At 44.6% G+C, this 17,687-nt stretch overlaps 1 protein-coding gene across 1 annotated transcript; it reads right to left on the bottom strand.

Moving 5' to 3' along the window:
- Positions 1-1,514: 1,514 nt before the first annotated feature.
- On the bottom strand, positions 1,515-9,425 carry LOC135530295 (uromodulin-like). The gene is made up of 9 exons (XM_064958654.1): positions 9,341-9,425; positions 5,609-6,412; positions 5,254-5,340; positions 4,601-4,788; positions 3,821-3,972; positions 3,152-3,400; positions 2,860-3,010; positions 1,720-1,795; positions 1,515-1,534 (listed from the first exon to the last, which is right to left on the bottom strand). The coding sequence occupies exons 1-9, from the start codon at positions 9,402-9,404 to the stop codon at positions 1,515-1,517; spliced, it is 1,791 nt and encodes a 596-aa protein (XP_064814726.1). The 5' UTR covers positions 9,405-9,425.
- Between the last annotated feature and the right edge of the window lie 8,262 nt (positions 9,426-17,687).

Here is a 17,687-nt window from a genome sequence, read left to right as displayed (position 1 = left end):
TTATCATCTTGATAACAGTAACTGTTTTACAGACTCTAGCTTGACCCTGTTAATGAGCTTTTTGTAATAAACACACACACCTGCACACACCCACACAAACGAGGCCTGAAGGCACAACCCACATGGAGTTTACAGTAACAATGGAGAGAGGTGGAAGGTCCTCAACCAACAGTAACAATGGAGAGAGGTGGAAGGTCCTCAACCAACAGTAACAATGGAGAGAGGTGGAAGGTCCTCAACCAACAGTAACAATGGAGAGAGGTGGAAGGTCCTCAACCAACAGTAACAATGGAGAGAGGTGGAAGGTCCTCAACCAACAGTAACAATGGAGAGAGGTGGAAGGTCCTCAACCAACAGTAACAATGGAGAGAGGTGGAAGGTCCTCAACCAACAGTAACAATGGAGAGAGGTGGAAGGTCCTCAACCAACAGTAACAATGGAGAGAGGTGGAAGGTCCTCAACCAACAGTAACAATGAAGAGAGGTGGAAGGTCCTCAACCAACAGTAACAATGGAGAGAGGTGGAAGGTCCTCAACCAACAGTAACAATGGAGTCATAAGAAAGGAGCATCATAAACTACTACTCAAACTGTCATGGTCATTCTGAAGATTTTCATTGTGTTATTCTACAGTGGAACAAACAGCACTATTTCAATACACCAATCAGTCTTCCTGCTTTGGTAAAACAACCTAGGAAGTGTTCAGTACATTGACTAAATACATATCACGAATGTCACTTGTCTTTAACAAGTTTAGCCAGTTTTCCTAAAATCTGCTATGGTCAATTAGTACTTTCGCCTATACCAAATAAACCACACATTGTTCTCAATCCCTTGTTGTTCTGTAAATATGTGTTTAACCTGCCTTATATGTTTACAACCTGTTAAATAGACAATCATCAGACAACGAGCATCATCATACAGAGTTATTTATTGACATCATCAAATCACAGCTTACACAAACACAGCAACTCAGGTTTGGTTGGAACTTACACACACAGCAACTCAGGGTTGGTTGGAACTCACACACACAGCAACTCAGGGTTGGTTGGAACTCACACACACAGCAACTCAGGTTTGGTTGGAACTCACACACACAGCAACTCAGGGTTGGTTGGAACTCACACACACAGCAACTCAGGGTTGGTTGGAACTCACACACACAGCAACTCAGGGTTGGTTGGAACTCACACACACAGCAACTCAGGGTTGGTTGGAACTTACACACACAGCAACTCAGGTTTGGTTGGAACTCACACACACAGCAACTCAGGTTTGGTTGGAACTTACACAATGATTTGAGGAAATGATCAGTCCTAAAACAATGCAAGTCTGTGTGTATACAACATACACAGTACAATGAAATCACACTGTAGTGCATAAATTCATTACTAGAATCAAAACAAGTATTTCTGTGCCCTTGAAAGTTACACTGGGCTGTAGGTTGGGATGGAGATCAGGGGAGTAGTGCAGGAGGGACCCCATCCTTCATATGACATGCTGGGGCTCCCAAGGCTCACTCCAGACTCTGGGCCCCTGAGGGTCAAAGAGAATCTGACTGTTAAAGAGGAAACACACCAGAACGACAGCCGAGTGCTTTTGACCAGAATATCGGCCATTAATTTTTGTTCTTTTCCCGACTACTCTACATTTTGGTCCAAAACCTCTACAATATATTAGCTCATAACCTATGTAAGTCATTACTAAAGTAAAATATTTACAGGTGATTGGCCCGATGGTGAGCGGCTTGAGGCGGATGGACTTGGACACAGAGCGGGATCTCCTCCTGGAACACACCTGTAGAGAGAGAGACAAACCACTAAGTCAGAGAGACCAAACACTAAGTCAGAGAGACCAGCCACTAAGTCAGAGAGACCAAACACTGAGTCAGAGAGACCAACCACTGAGTCAGAGAGACCAACCACTAAGTCAGAGAGACCAAACACTAAGTCAGAGAGACCAAACACTAAGTCAGAGAGACCAACCACTAAGTCAGAGAGACCAACCACTAAGTCAGAGAGACCAACCACTAAGTCAGAGAGACCAACCACTAAGTCAGAGAGACCAAACACTAAGTCAGAGAGACCAAACACTGAGTCAGAGACCAACCACTAAGTCAGAGAGACCAAACACTAAGTCAGAGAGACCAAACACTAAGTCAGAGAGACCAACCACTAAGTCAGAGAGACCAAACACTGAGTCAGAGACCAACCACTAAGTCAGAGAGACCAAACACTAAGTCAGAGAGACCAAACACTAAGTCAGAGAGACCAACCACTAAGTCAGAGAGACCAACCACTAAGTCAGAGAGACCAAACACTAAGTCAGAGAGACCAAACACTGAGTCAGAGACCAACCACTAAGTCAGAGAGACCAAACACTAAGTCAGAGAGACCAACCACTAAGTCAGAGAGACCAACCACTAAGTCAGAGAGACCAAACACTGAGTCAGAGAGACCAAACACTGAGTCAGAGACCAACCACTAAGTCAGAGAGACCAACCACTAAGTCAGAGAGACCAAACACTGAGTCAGAGACCAACCACTAAGTCAGAGAGACCAAACACTGAGTCATAGTGACCAAACACTAAGTCAGAGAGACCAAACACTGAGTCATAGTGACCAAACACTGAGTCAGAGAGACCAAACAAGGAGTCATAGTGACCAAACACTAAGTCAGAGAGACCAAACACTGAGTCATAGTGACCAAACACTAAGTCAGAGAGACCAACCACTAAGTCAGAGAGACCAAACACTAAGTCAGAGAGACCAAACACTGAGTCAGAGACAAACCACTAAGTCAGAGAGACCTGAAAGCCCAAGGAGAGAGCTAATGAGTCTGAGAAGAACATCAGGACTCACTGGAGTGCAGGAGGAGCTCCCCTGGTCACACAGGCTGAGGCTGCAGTGCAGGAAGACGTAGCGGTATTCCCCCTGCAGTAGAGCAGAGAACGAAGCCCTGAGGGACGAGCCACTTTCCTCCACTGTCACCTGGGTACGATTTGTAGGACACCTGGGAGGAGAGCCAAGAAACAGCAAAGGTTTGAAGGCATGCACGGCTACACAGACCGTACACAGCAACAAACACACCATACTTCACACACAAAACAAACACACATGGACATGCAAACAGCCGATGAACAGAGTCATGGACCTGTCCTGAATCATGTAGGTCCGTGGGAGATTATCAGGGCTGGGTGATTCCGTGGAGTAGCAGTCTTCCAGAACAACAACAAAACGTTCTGCCTCGGACTCCTCTACGGACACGCCCACGTGCAGGGAGGAACCCACAATCAGGGTGATTGGCTGACCAGCTGGGTAAGGCTGTGTGTAGTTGGAGTCGCGGTACAGAGACATGGAGGCCTTGGCCTTGGCACCGACTCGGACGACTTTATGACCAGTTCTGTGAAGAGGTACAAAGGTACAAAGAGGTGACGCTACAAATCAAATCAAACTTTATGAACATTAAAATAACAGTTGAATGTTCATAATGATGACACTGTTAGACTAAACAGTTCCAAAAGGGGTTCTTTGGCTGTCCCCATAGGAGAACCCTTTCTGGTTCCAGGTTGAACCTGTTTTGGTTCTAGGTAGAACCCTCTGTGGAGAGGGTTCTATATGGAACTCAAAATAATTATATCTGGAACCAAAAGGTTTCTTCCTTGAACCAAAAGGGGTTCTTCAAAGGGTTCTCCTATGGGTTCTCCTATGGGGACAGCTGAAGAATCCTTTTAGGTTCTAGATATCAGTTTTTTTTTATAATAGTGTTGTCTGCACAAAGACAACAGAATAAACAGAATGGACTTGCTGCATATCTTCTCACAGTGGGAGAGGTCTGATGGCCACATCCAGACTGCTCTCTGTCTCCAGAGGATAGACACAGGAGAAGGGAAAGCCGAAGGGTCGGGAGCCGTTCCTCCCATCTACTGGATAAACTAATAAGCTGTTGGAGTAGACAGCATGGGTGGTGTTTGTCTGGGAAAAAGGGAGCAGGGGGTTAACAAATATGTCATATTCATGCATTTATTAGGCCTGCTTGCATCAGTGATGTGTAGACTACCGTGAAATCACAGTGATTTGTCTGAGAATTAACCACCGTTAACACTAATGTCACATCGTCTTCAGCCCGATTTTAAAGAGTCCTATTGAGACCAAGGTCTCGTGACAAGACCAGCAGCTATTACACATTAAACGTTAGAGACTCACATGCTTCAGTCAAGGCAGGAGCATAGAAAACACAAAAAATACAAAAACACAATTGAAAAAACAAGCAGAGGTTCCTCCACCAACAATGTGAACTGAAAGACACCACTGCACCCCGCGTAGCTCGGTTGGGACAGTATGGCGCCAGAGTTGTGGGTTCGATTCCCACCAGGGACCAGTATGAAAAGTATCAACGTATATTCACTCACTACTGCAAGTCGCTCTGGATAAGAGCGTCTGCTGGATGTCAAATGTAACTGTAGGTTATTCTGAAGGTCGTTCCATAAGTACGATGTGAATCAACTAAAGTGTTTCGTAATAATTCATAAAACGTCGCCAGGGAAAATATTGGGGCAGCAATATAGAACCTTCTTGAGCATAAAGTGAAAATATTTCTCACCTCCAGAGTGTTTCCACAGTGGCCCTCCCGTCGCTCCACCTGGTACCACACTGAGCCGTTACGATCCTCGTGGGCGGAGCAGCGTCCGTCAGCCAGGTGGGCAGAGGAAGCATCCAGACCAGCAGCCTCCAGGTAAACATTTGGAAGGCCCACCTTCAGGAGGCTCCGCCCACACACCAGCTCTGGAGCTAGGTAAACAACTCAGGAGGTTATTTAAGCAATAAGGCGTGTGAACTGGTACATGTGGGAGACTGAGATCTCTGTGTGGCTTCTTATACACCACGCAACACGGAATGCCTGCATACATCCCTCAGCCGTGGTATATTGGCCATATACCACAAACGCCCAAGCTGCCTTATCAACCAATCATCATTCAGGGCTGGAACCCTGAATGTTGATTGGCTGAAAGCCACGGGTATGAGGAAAACATGTATTTTTATTTTTTCTAATTCCATTGGTAATCAGTTTATAATAGTAATAATGCACCTTGGGGGTTTGTGACATATGGCCAGTATACCACGCCTCCTCTGACCTTATTGGTTCAAAGATACGCCTCTTAAAGATGCATCATTTCACCCCGAAATCTCTGCGTTTCATAGTGTTTGAAAAAAATACTGATCTGACCATACAGTTTATATTTGTTCAGCACTCACCTTTCCTCTCACATCTCCAGTTGGTCACATTGTCTCTCACACAGGCATCAAACACTCCACATGTGGAACACACCGTGGTGTTGACATCTGGAAGAGACAGAGGTAGTGTTAAATGACTTTGTTATGTCTAGTTATTTGAACACTCTTGATGTCTTTAAGAAACAGTGACAAGGACATTATGACGTCATACCTGCACAGTGACAAGGACATTATGACGTCATACCTGCACAGTGACAAGGACATTATAACGTCATACCTGCACAGTGACAAGGACATTATGACGTCATACCTGCACAGTGACAAGGACATTATGACGTCATACCTGCACAGTGACAAGGACATTATGACGTCATACCTGCACAGTAGGCCATGTTGCATGTTGTTGTAGGGACAAACTTGTAGACATAGTAGTTTCCATAGCAGGCTTTGACATGGATGGGATTTTGCCTCCAGTAGCAGCAGTCATAATAATAGTGTCCACAGACGCTCCTCTGAACCACCCCGTCTAACAGCTGGGGATGAGCTAATGGAAGCCACAAGGGGATCTCCGTCCCACACATGTATTTCTCCACACACCTCTCTGGCATCTGAACACTGGTGTTCCCCAGGAACAGGCGATACCAGCCCTGCCAGTTGACAGACGAGTCACAGTGGTAGCCGTTAGCTGCAGCGTGGTTGGTGGTGGAACGCCAGTCGTCATTCAGTACAGAGTAGTGCAGGCAGGGGTCTGCACAGAGGGACGATCCACCAACACTGATACAGTCCTCTCCCACTGGACACCGTCTCCCGCTGCACTGAAACTGTACTGAACGGGAGTCGCCAGGACTGGAGTGGAGGTCGTCTTCAGGAGGCACCAGGCAGTTGAAGGATCCGGGGGTGTTCTCACAGACCTGAGGAGAGCTGCAGGGTTGGTCTGGGAGGGAACACTCGTCAACGTCCACACAGCCCAGCTCCGAGGACCAGCCGTAACCTTGACGACAGCAGGAGCCTTTAGCGCAGAACTCAAGGTCGTAGCAGGTGATGCCGTCGCCAACGAAGCCATCTTGACAGGTGCAAGTGACGGACCAGGTTTGGAAAGCATCTCCCCTCCCACGTTCCACAGGTGAGTCTAGGCAGGTGGCTTGGTCATGACACGCCTCACAACTGGTAACAACCGTACCTGAGAAAACAATTCCCCCATAAAGCTGATGACAAGACACTACATTCAATTTAATCAATAAGGCCCGAGGAGGTGTGATATATTGGCCGTTATAAACTGGGTAGTTTGGTTCCTGGATGCTGATTGGTTGAAAGCTGTGGAATATCAGACATTATAAACTGGTTGGTTAGAGCCCTGAATGCTGATTGGATGACAGACGTGGTATATCAGACCGTATACCACGGGTATGACAAAAACATTTATAATTACTGCTCTAATTACGTTGGTAAACAGTTATAATAGCAATAAGGCACCTTGAAGATTTGTGTTATATGTCCAATATACCACAGGCTAAGAACAGCCCTTAGCCGTGATATATTGGCCATATACAACACCCCCTCGTGCCTTATTGCTTAAATATACCACAAGTATGATGCAAAATTACTTGTTTACTGTTATAATAATACTTTGGTAACTAGTTTATAATAGCAATAATGCACATCAATGGGTTTGTGGTATATGGCCAATATGTTACTGCTAAGAGCTGTATCCAGGCACTCCCCTTCACATCGTGCCTAAGAACAACAACACATAAAACCTCACATAATTCTGCTAAAAAACGATTGCAATTTATCTCATCCAGTGGTACAGTTGAAGTCATTAGTCATTTACATACACCTAAGACAAATACATTTAAACTCAGTTTTTCACAATTCCTGACATTTAATCCTAGTAAGGAATTCCCTGTTTTAGGTCAGTTAGGATCACCACTTTATTTTAAGAATGTGAAATGTCAGAATAATAGTAGAGAGAATTATTTATTTCAGCTTTTATTTCTTTCATCACATTCCCAGTGGGTCAGAAGTTTACATACACTCAATTAGTATTTGGTAGCATTGCCTTTAAATTGTTTAACTTGGGTCAAACGTTTTGGGTAGCCTTCCACAATAAGTTGGGTGAATTTTGGCCCATTCCTGCTGACAGAGCTGGTGTAACTGAGTCAGGTTTGTTGACCTCCTTGCTCGCACACACTTCTTCACTTCTGCCCACAAATGTTCTATAGGATTGAGGTCAGGGCTTTTACTGTGGATATACAGTATATCACAAAAGTGAGTACACCCCTCACATTTTTGTAAATATTTGAGTATATCTTTTCATGTGACAACAATGAAGAAATGACACTTTGCTACAATGTAAAGTAGTGAGTGTACAGCTTGTATAACAGTGTAAATTTGCTGTCCCCTCAAAATAACTCAACACACAGCCATTAATGTCTAAACAGTGGCAACAAAAGTGAGTCCAACCCTAAGTGAAAATGTCCAAATTGGGCCCAAAGTGTAAATATTTTGTGTGGCCACCATCATTTTCCAGCACTGCCTTAACCCTCTTGGGCATGGAGTTCACCAGAGCTTCACAGGTTGCCACTGGAGTCCTCTTCCACCATTTGGAAATTGCTCCCAATGATGAACCAGACTTGTGGAGGTCTACAATTTTCTTTCCCTCATCTTCCAAAAAGGGTTCTTCAGATGAAAATGTTTTTTGGTAGAACCCTGACCTTCTGCAAAGAACCCTTTTGGAACCCTGTTCCATGGTTAAGGGCTGTTCCTGTGCCTGGATACAGCCCTTAATAGTAGTTTATTGGCTGTACACCACAAACTCTCGAGATGCCTTATTGTTATCATAAACCGGTTACCAACATAAATATAACAGTAAACAAATTGTGTTGCGTTATACCCATGGTATATTGCCTAACATACGGCTGGAATTCTGTTTTTAGCCAATCGGCATCCAAGACCCGAACTACCCGATTTATAATAAGCTTTATATTAATGGTCCAGACTTTAATCATCAATGCCCCTTCAAAGGAACGTGCCAGAATGATAGAAATCACAAACATGTTCTAAATCATCTGAAGATAGGGAACAAGTCCATTGCTTATGAAATTCGCTGTCATATATCCTTTTTTTGGAGGCAAAATCTATGCTGTGTATCCTACTTGCTGATTCATTAAACTCGGCATGTGAAGAACTACAACCAGTGAGCAAGTCAGAAATGTCTGAATTTCCTGCACATGAACACGGCAGTAGCCCTCCACTGCTTTCAAGGATTAAGGGACCATCTTAAAACTGCAACACTTACAATTGCATGTCAAAAAATGTCAATATCTTCTCAACCACGTGACATAGTGAACCTATAACAGTTGGTTTGAGATGTCTAAGTCATGTGGTTGCAAAGACATTTTTCAGTTAATCACTTGCACTTTTAAGCTCTGAGTACACAGACAATAAGCCATTGAAATCAACGGAACAGAACAACAAAAAACAACTTGTTCTCTATCGTCAGCTGATTCAGAATATTACATTTTTGTCATCCTGTCACGTTCCGTTGAATATTTATTGAAGAGCAAAGTCTGAATCTTTAAAATAAATCTATAAACATTGCGGTTGACAAGACAAAGGGGTGAAGTCTCAAAGAAACATTTTAAGTTCCATAATTAAGTTCCACTTTAAGTTCCATTTTAAGTTCCATAATTTTTAAATCGGGAGTGGTTAATTATTGCCCAGATCTTTAACACAATAACACAATATCCCCTATGACGTCCCATTCCCTGTATAGTGGCAGGGCTCTGGTCAAAAATGGTGTATCACATAGGGATTAGGAAGCCATTTGGGACTCAAACCAACGTCTTGAAAGGGCAATAAAGAAGGTTAAATGCACATCTTACACTTGTCGAATACCGTGCTGAGTTAATAAATAATAAAACTGAGGTAAAGGAAGGAGAGGAATATATATATATATATATATAAAGGAAGTCAGAATATTGCTTGATGCTCCCCAGTGCTTTATTCTTGCACACAAAGCTTCCATCACCCATAACCTGTACAGGGGAGCAGCAGTATTCTGTGTGAAGCTCTCATTCCGTTCCCTAAATGAGAATCAAGCCTTTACCTGAGCTGTCTGCAGTAACATGTTTAAAGAACAAGAGCACCATCAGAACACCCGACGACAGCATTCTGTTCAGCTTCTCTTCAGATCAGACACACGACTGGAAAATAAAGAATTTAAAAATAATATTGTTTTTTGTTGTTGGTACAGTTATAGCCAAAGGGAGCACTTCCGGCAGAGGAAGCTGATTAAAAATGTTTTCTTACATCATAAACCTACGTATTTTGGCCTAAAAGTCTCCATCAGGGTCAAAACATGATAAAGGCTAACGAGCGAAACAAACACGTTTTATAATTGAAGAAGCGTTTAAAAATAACAAATGATCAACTTCCAGAGTTCCTGAATTCACTTCAATTGTGGCAAAATCAAACAATAAAATGTGAAGTATTTTCATGCAGAAGGAATAAGATATAGTTGAAACTATGGAAAAAGACATTGCTCACTTACCAATCAGCATATGATGGATTTGACCATTGAGCTAGAGAATATATCCAGTAGTTTTTCAGGGGAGGAGGGGGTGGTGGGGCGCATCATGTGACTACAGTAAAAGGAATATTGTTTTTAACGGAGTTACTAATTAATCGTTACTAATTAACTATTAGAAATATAATCTATGCCAGTTAGCCTTGTGCCAATGTGCCCATGGTGATGACACTGAAACATTAAACAAATGAATAAAGTGTATTGTTTAAACCAGTGTTTCCCAATACCAAAAGGGGGGGGCGGGTGGGTTACATTTTGCCCGAGCACCGAACACATTTGATTCAACTCACCATCAATCAAATTGGATTTGAATCAGGTATGTTAGCACATTGTAAAAATGTGTCCCCGTTCGGGTCCCCAGGACCCGGATTGGGAAACACTGCTTTAAAGGGACATTTCACTCGTCAATGAAAGACTTTCAGACCTCAAAAGTAGACTGGTTTCAGGGTTTCAAGATGAAACCCACAACATTGGTTGTGTAGATCATGCCATATGCCTCAATCCAAAGGGTTTTCTCCAGTGCTGATCTTTTCCATTCACTCTGACATGAGTTAACTTTGGAAGTCTGAAAACTGAAAACGTCTGACAGCCTTTTAGTTGAAGGTGTAATGTCCCTTTATTACCTGTATGGAGCTGAACTAATGAGCTCATCACTCGGAGTGTTATGTTGGTCTGTCATTGATAATAAGTCATGACCATAGGTCCTACTGGTCGGAGCCAGAAGGGCCCATTGGGCGGGAGCCTATCGGTCATCATTATGGGCAAGTGATAAAGTCAGAAGCTCCGCCTCTTTCAAACATGTTTCTTCTTCTAATCTGATTTTAAACCTAACCTTAACCACACTGCTTACTTTAGGCCAAACCATAACGTTAAATGAAGACCAACCACACTGCTTACTTCAGGGCTAACCATAACGTTAAATGAAGACCAACCTCACTGCTTACTTTAGGCCTGACCATAACATTAAATGAAGACCAACCTCACTGCTTACTTTAGGCCTGACCATAACATTAAATGAAGACCAAAAAGCCCATTTTGATTTCCTCTTTCTCTAGCCCTGAGGCAGAATGATGTACCAGTACACCCCCTGGACAGGACACTAGTCTATCTCCTGTTTCTGTAGGGTGAGGCAGCTTGATGTACCAGTACACCCCCTGGACAGGACACTAGTCTATCTCCTGTTTCTGTAGTGAGGCAGCTTGATGTACCAGTACACCCCCTGGACAGGACACTAGTCTATCTCCTGTTTCTGTAAGGTGAGGCAGCTTGATGTACCAGTACACCCCCTGGAAAGATGCCGTCACTGATATCAAGTTATATTTATTGGAGAACCCAATATCTCCATGATAATTTTCGTAGTTGTGCTCACAGTACATTCACACACACACACACACACACACACACACACACACACACACACACACACACACACACACACACACACACACACACACACACACACACACACACACACACACACACAATAAACGTGTGTAATTGTCATCAGTCAGTTACGCAAGAAACTCTTATCTAATGCTGTACAAACAATCCTCTGGTCCATTCTCAAAAACATCATAAAATGTAGCCTACTGGTTAATCTTAGTGGTCTGATTAAATAAATTCACAACTGAGTTAGGAAATAGGATACACACAAACAAACACACACACTACCACAGACACACACACACACACACACACACACACAAACACTGCCACACACTGCCACACACACACACACACACACACCTGGATTTAATCCAAGGCGTATTATAGAGCAGCTATCCTATGATGTATATTGTCGTGTGTTGAATTGGATTGAATCCCAGTCCCAGTACAAGGGCCTGAAGGCAACACCCACATTGAGTTTAATGTAACAATGGAGAGAGGTGGAAGGTCCTCAACCAACAGTAACAATGGAGAGAGGTGGAAGGCCCTCAACCAATAGTAACAATGGAGAGAGGTGGAAGGTCCTCAACCAACAGTAACAATGGAGAGAGGTGGAAGGCCCTCAACCAACAGTAACAATGGAGAGAGGTGGAAGGTCCTCAAGCAACAGTAACAATGAAGAGAGGTGGAAGGTCCTCAAGCAACAGTAACAATGAAGAGAGGTGGAAGGCCCTCAACCAACAGTAACAATGGAGAGAGGTGGAAGGTCCTCAACCAACAGTAACAATGGAGAGAGGTGGAAGGCCCTCAACCAATAGTAACAATGGAGAGAGGTGGAAGGTCCTCAACCAACAGTAACAATGAAGAGAGGTGGAAGGCCTCAAACCAACAGTAACAATGGAAAGAGGTGGAAGGTCCTCAACCAACAGTAACAATGAAGAGAGGTGGAAGGCCTCAAACCAACAGTAACAATGGAGAGAGGTGGAAGGTCCTCAACCAACAGTAACAATGAAGAGAGGTGGAAGGTCCTCAACCAACAGTAACAATGAAGAGAGGTGGAAGGCCCTCAACCAACAGTAACAATGGAGAGAGGTGGAAGGTCCTCAACCAACAGTAACAATGAAGAGAGGTGGAAGGTCCTCAACCAACAGTAACAATGGAGAGAGGTGGAAGGTCCTCAACCAACAGTAACAATGAAGAGAGGTGGAAGGTCCTCAACCAACAGTAACAATGGAGAGAGGTGGAAGGTCCTCAACCAACAGTAACAATGAAGAGAGGTGGAAGGCCCTCAACCAACAGTAACAATGGAGAGAGGTGGAAGGTCCTCAACCAACAGTAACAATGGAGAGAGGTGGAAGGTCCTCAACCAACAGTAACAATGAAGAGAGGTGGAAGGTCCTCAACCAACAGTAACAATGGAGAGAGGTGGAAGGTCCTCAACCAACAGTAACAATGAAGAGAGGTGGAAGGTCCTCAACCAACAGTAACAATGGAGAGAGGTGGAAGGTCCTCAACCAACAGTAACAATGGAGAGAGGTGGAAAGTCCTCAACCAACAGTAACAATGGAGAGAGGTGGAAGGTCCTCAACCAACAGTAACAATGGAGAGAGGTGGAAGGTCCTCAACCAACAGTAACAATGAAGAGAGGTGGAAGGTCCTCAACCAACAGTAACAATGGAGAGAGGTGGAAGGTCCTCAACCAACAGTAACAATGGAGAGAGGTGGAAGGTCCTCAACCAACAGTAACAATGAAGAGAGGTGGAAGGTCCTCAACCAACAGTAACAATGGAGAGAGGTGGAAGGTCCTCAACCAACAGTAACAATGAAGAGAGGTGGAAGGTCCTCAACCAACAGTAACAATGGAGAGAGGTGGAAGGTCCTCAACCAACAGTAACAATGAAGAGAGGTGGAAGGTCCTCAACCAACAGTAACAATGGAGAGAGGTGGAAGGTCCTCAACCAACAGTAACAATAGAGAGAGGTGGAAGGTCGTCAAGCAACAGTAACAATGGAGAGAGGTGGAAGGTCCTCAACCAACAGTAACAATGAAGAGAGGTGGAAAGTCCTCAACCAACAGTAACAATGGAGAGAGGTGGAAGGTCCTCAACCAATAGTAACAATGGAGAGAGGTGGAAGGTCCTCAACCAACAGTAACAATGAAGAGAGGTGGAAGGTCCTCAACCAACAGTAACAATGGAGAGAGGTGGAAGGTCCTCAACCAACAGTAACAATGGAGAGAGGTGGAAGGTCCTCAACCAACAGTAACAATGAAGAGAGGTGGAAGGTCCTCAACCAACAGTAACAATGGAGAGAGGTGGAAGGTCCTCAACCAACAGTAACAATGAAGAGAGGTGGAAGGTCCTCAACCAACAGTAACAATGAAGAGAGGTGGAAGGCCCTCAACCAACAGTAACAATGGAGAGAGGTGGAAGGTCCTCAACCAACAGTAACAATGAAGAGAGGTGGAAGGTCCTCAACCAACAGTAACAATGGAGAGAGGTGGAAGGTCCTCAACCAACAGTAACAATGAAGAGAGGTGGAAGGTCCTCAACCAACAGTAACAATGGAGAGAGGTGGAAGGTCCTCAACCAACAGTAACAATGAAGAGAGGTGGAAGGCCTTCAACCAACAGTAACAATGGAGAGAGGTGGAAGGTCCTCAACCAACAGTAACAATGGAGAGAGGTGGAAGGTCCTCAACCAACAGTAACAATGAAGAGAGGTGGAAGGTCCTCAACCAACAGTAACAATGGAGAGAGGTGGAAGGTCCTCAACCAACAGTAACAATGAAGAGAGGTGGAAGGTCCTCAACCAACAGTAACAATGGAGAGAGGTGGAAGGTCCTCAAGCAACAGTAACAATGGAGAGAGGTGGAAGGTCCTCAAGCAACAGTAACAATGAAGAGAGGTGGAAGGTCCTCAAGCAACAGTAACAATGAAGAGAGGTGGAAGGCCCTCAACCAACAGTAACAATGGAGAGAGGTGGAAGGTCCTCAACCAACAGTAACAATGAAGAGAGGTGGAAAGTCCTCAACCAACAGTAACAATGGAGAGAGGTGGAAGGTCCTCAACCAACAGTAACAATGAAGAGAGGTGGAAGGTCCTCAACCAACAGTAACAATGGAGAGAGGTGGAAGGTCCTCAACCAACAGTAACAATGAAGAGAGGTGGAAGGTCCTCAACCAACAGTAACAATGGAGAGAGGTGGAATGTCCTCAACCAACAGTAACAATGGAGAGAGGTAGAAGGTCCTCAAGCAACAGTAACAATGAAGAGAGGTGGAAGGTCCTCAAGCAACAGTAACAATGAAGAGAGGTGGAAGGCCCTCAACCAACAGTAACAATGGAGAGAGGTGGAAGGTCCTCAACCAACAGTAACAATGAAGAGAGGTGGAAAGTCCTCAACCAACAGTAACAATGGAGAGAGGTGGAAGGTCCTCAACCAATAGTAACAATGGAGAGAGGTGGAAGGTCCTCAAGCAACAGTAACAATGAAGAGAGGTGGAAGGTCCTCAAGCAACAGTAACAATGAAGAGAGGTGGAAGGCCCTCAACCAACAGTAACAATGGAGAGAGGTGGAAGGTCCTCAACCAACAGTAACAATGAAGAGAGGTGGAAGGTCCTCAACCAACAGTAACAATGAAGAGAGGTGGAAAGTCCTCAACCAACAGTAACAATGGAGAGAGGTGGAAGGTCCTCAACCAACAGTAACAATGGAGAGAGGTGGAAGGTCCTCAACCAACAGTAACAATGGAGAGAGGTGGAAGGTCCTCAACCAATAGTAACAATGGAGAGAGGTGGAAGGTCCTCAACCAACAGTAACAATGAAGAGAGGTGGAAGGTCCTCAACCAACAGTAACAATGGAGAGAGGTGGAAGGTCCTCAACCAACAGTAACAATGAAGAGAGGTGGAAGGCCTTCAACCAACAGTAACAATGGAGAGAGGTGGAAGGTCCTCAACCAACAGTAACAATGGAGAGAGGTGGAAGGTCCTCAACCAACAGTAACAATGAAGAGAGGTGGAAGGTCCTCAACCAACAGTAACAATGGAGAGAGGTGGAAGGTCCTCAAGCAACAGTAACAATGAAGAGAGGTGGAAGGTCCTCAAGCAACAGTAACAATGAAGAGAGGTGGAAGGCCCTCAACCAACAGTAACAATGGAGAGAGGTGGAAGGTCCTCAACCAACAGTAACAATGAAGAGAGGTGGAAAGTCCTCAACCAACAGTAACAATGGAGAGAGGTGGAAGGTCCTCAACCAATAGTAACAATGGAGAGAGGTGGAAGGTCCTCAACCAACAGTAACAATGAAGAGAGGTGGAAGGTCCTCAACCAACAGTAACAATGGAGAGAGGTGGAAGGTCCTCAACCAACAGTAACAATGGAGAGAGGTGGAAGGTCCTCAACCAACAGTAACAATGAAGAGAGGTGGAAGGTCCTCAACCAACAGTAACAATGGAGAGAGGTGGAAGGTCCTCAACCAACAGTAACAATGGAGAGAGGTGGAAGGTCCTCAACCAACAGTAACAATGGAGAGAGGTGGAAGGTCCTCAACCAACAGTAACAATGAAGAGAGGTGGAAGGTCCTCAACCAACAGTAACAATGGAGAGAGGTGGAATGTCCTCAACCAACAGTAACAATGGAGAGAGGTAGAAGGTCCTCAAGCAACAGTAACAATGAAGAGAGGTGGAAGGTCCTCAAGCAACAGTAACAATGAAGAGAGGTGGAAGGCCCTCAACCAACAGTAACAATGGAGAGAGGTGGAAGGTCCTCAACCAACAGTAACAATGAAGAGAGGTGGAAAGTCCTCAACCAACAGTAACAATGGAGAGAGGTGGAAGGTCCTCAACCAATAGTAACAATGGAGAGAGGTGGAAGGTCCTCAAGCAACAGTAACAATGAAGAGAGGTGGAAGGTCCTCAAGCAACAGTAACAATGAAGAGAGGTGGAAGGCCCTCAACCAACAGTAACAATGGAGAGAGGTGGAAGGTCCTCAACCAACAGTAACAATGAAGAGAGGTGGAAGGTCCTCAACCAACAGTAACAATGAAGAGAGGTGGAAAGTCCTCAACCAACAGTAACAATGGAGAGAGGTGGAAGGTCCTCAACCAACAGTAACAATGGAGAGAGGTGGAAGGTCCTCAACCAACAGTAACAATGGAGAGAGGTGGAAGGTCCTCAACCAATAGTAACAATGGAGAGAGGTGGAAGGTCCTCAACCAACAGTAACAATGAAGAGAGGTGGAAGGTCCTCAACCAACAGTAACAATGGAGAGAGGTGGAAGGTCCTCAACCAACAGTAACAATGGAGAGAGGTGGAAGGTCCTCAACCAACAGTAACAATGAAGAGAGGTGGAAGGTCCTCAACCAACAGTAACAATGAAGAGAGGTGGAAGGTGTGTGTGTGTGAAAGTGTGTAGATATATGTGAATGCACTCCTTAGCGCCCCCACCCCTCTTCCCCCGCACAGTTGTGAGATATGATTTGAATAAAGCTGATTTTAAACACAAAAAACTCATGTCAGGAAAATAAAAAAGGTGAAACTAATCTATGCCTGTTCTGATAAACACCTCCGGGCATTTAGCCTCGGGGGATGCCTTGCTTCACCACACCCTCCTTCCTTGCTCCTGCCCTGCCTCTTCCACCAATCCATTTGTTTTTATGGACAGAAAAGAGCAGAAGCTCTGAGCTGTCCGATCAGGTCCATTGTCTGTTGTCGGCTCTGACACACTGGCTTCTGGGACAGCATAGGCAACACCATTTAAGGGCCATCTCCATTCGACTTCTATGAGTCAGTAATCAACCTGAAAGGGTGCCTGCCTTCATGTTCCAATCCAACCAAAAGTACACATGGTCGTCCATGCGGGAGAGAAACATGACAAATGCACAAAGTGAGAAAGGCTATAGTGGGTCTTTTTTTTGCTCTTCATTTCCAAATCATCCTAAAGCATCTACAAATGTATTGTGTAGCTCAATGAAGTTACTTACAGGTGAATTGGACATGAAGTGTGAAAATGCTTAGGTACCATTGACGTGCATTGGATTCGTGCCATAAAATGCTAAAAAGTTAGCTTTTGAAACAGTGACCAGGTAAACAACACCAAAGCATCTGTTGCTGTCAGAGCTTGTCCATAGACTGCTGAATGTAATGTGGGTGAACTATCCAAGTCCTGGTCTAAAGAGCAAGAGAACTGTTGGTTATTAGCCTATAGGACTAGCTAGGTTTAATCTGTGTTCGGGAAGTCGTCCCTCACTGTTGTAAATCAAACCCCTCCATAGTGTCAGTGTTAGGTCTGGTCCTGATTGGTAACACTGGCCAGGGTCGGGGTGCAGCAGGAAACGCCATCCTGGTTGCCGTGACAACAGAGTGCCAGTGTTGGACCGGGCCAGCTGCTGCTACCGCTACCGGACCAACCCCCTGTAAAAAATAATTATATCAAATGATGGGAAAAAAAAATAATCATTATTTATTTTTTTTAAATCTGA

Source organism: Oncorhynchus masou, unplaced genomic scaffold (assembly GCF_036934945.1).
Source record: "Oncorhynchus masou masou isolate Uvic2021 unplaced genomic scaffold, UVic_Omas_1.1 unplaced_scaffold_1319, whole genome shotgun sequence".
NCBI lineage: Eukaryota > Metazoa > Chordata > Actinopteri > Salmoniformes > Salmonidae > Oncorhynchus > Oncorhynchus masou.
Note: the sequence above shows the minus strand (reverse complement) of the source record. Positions and strands in the feature narration are given on the sequence as shown.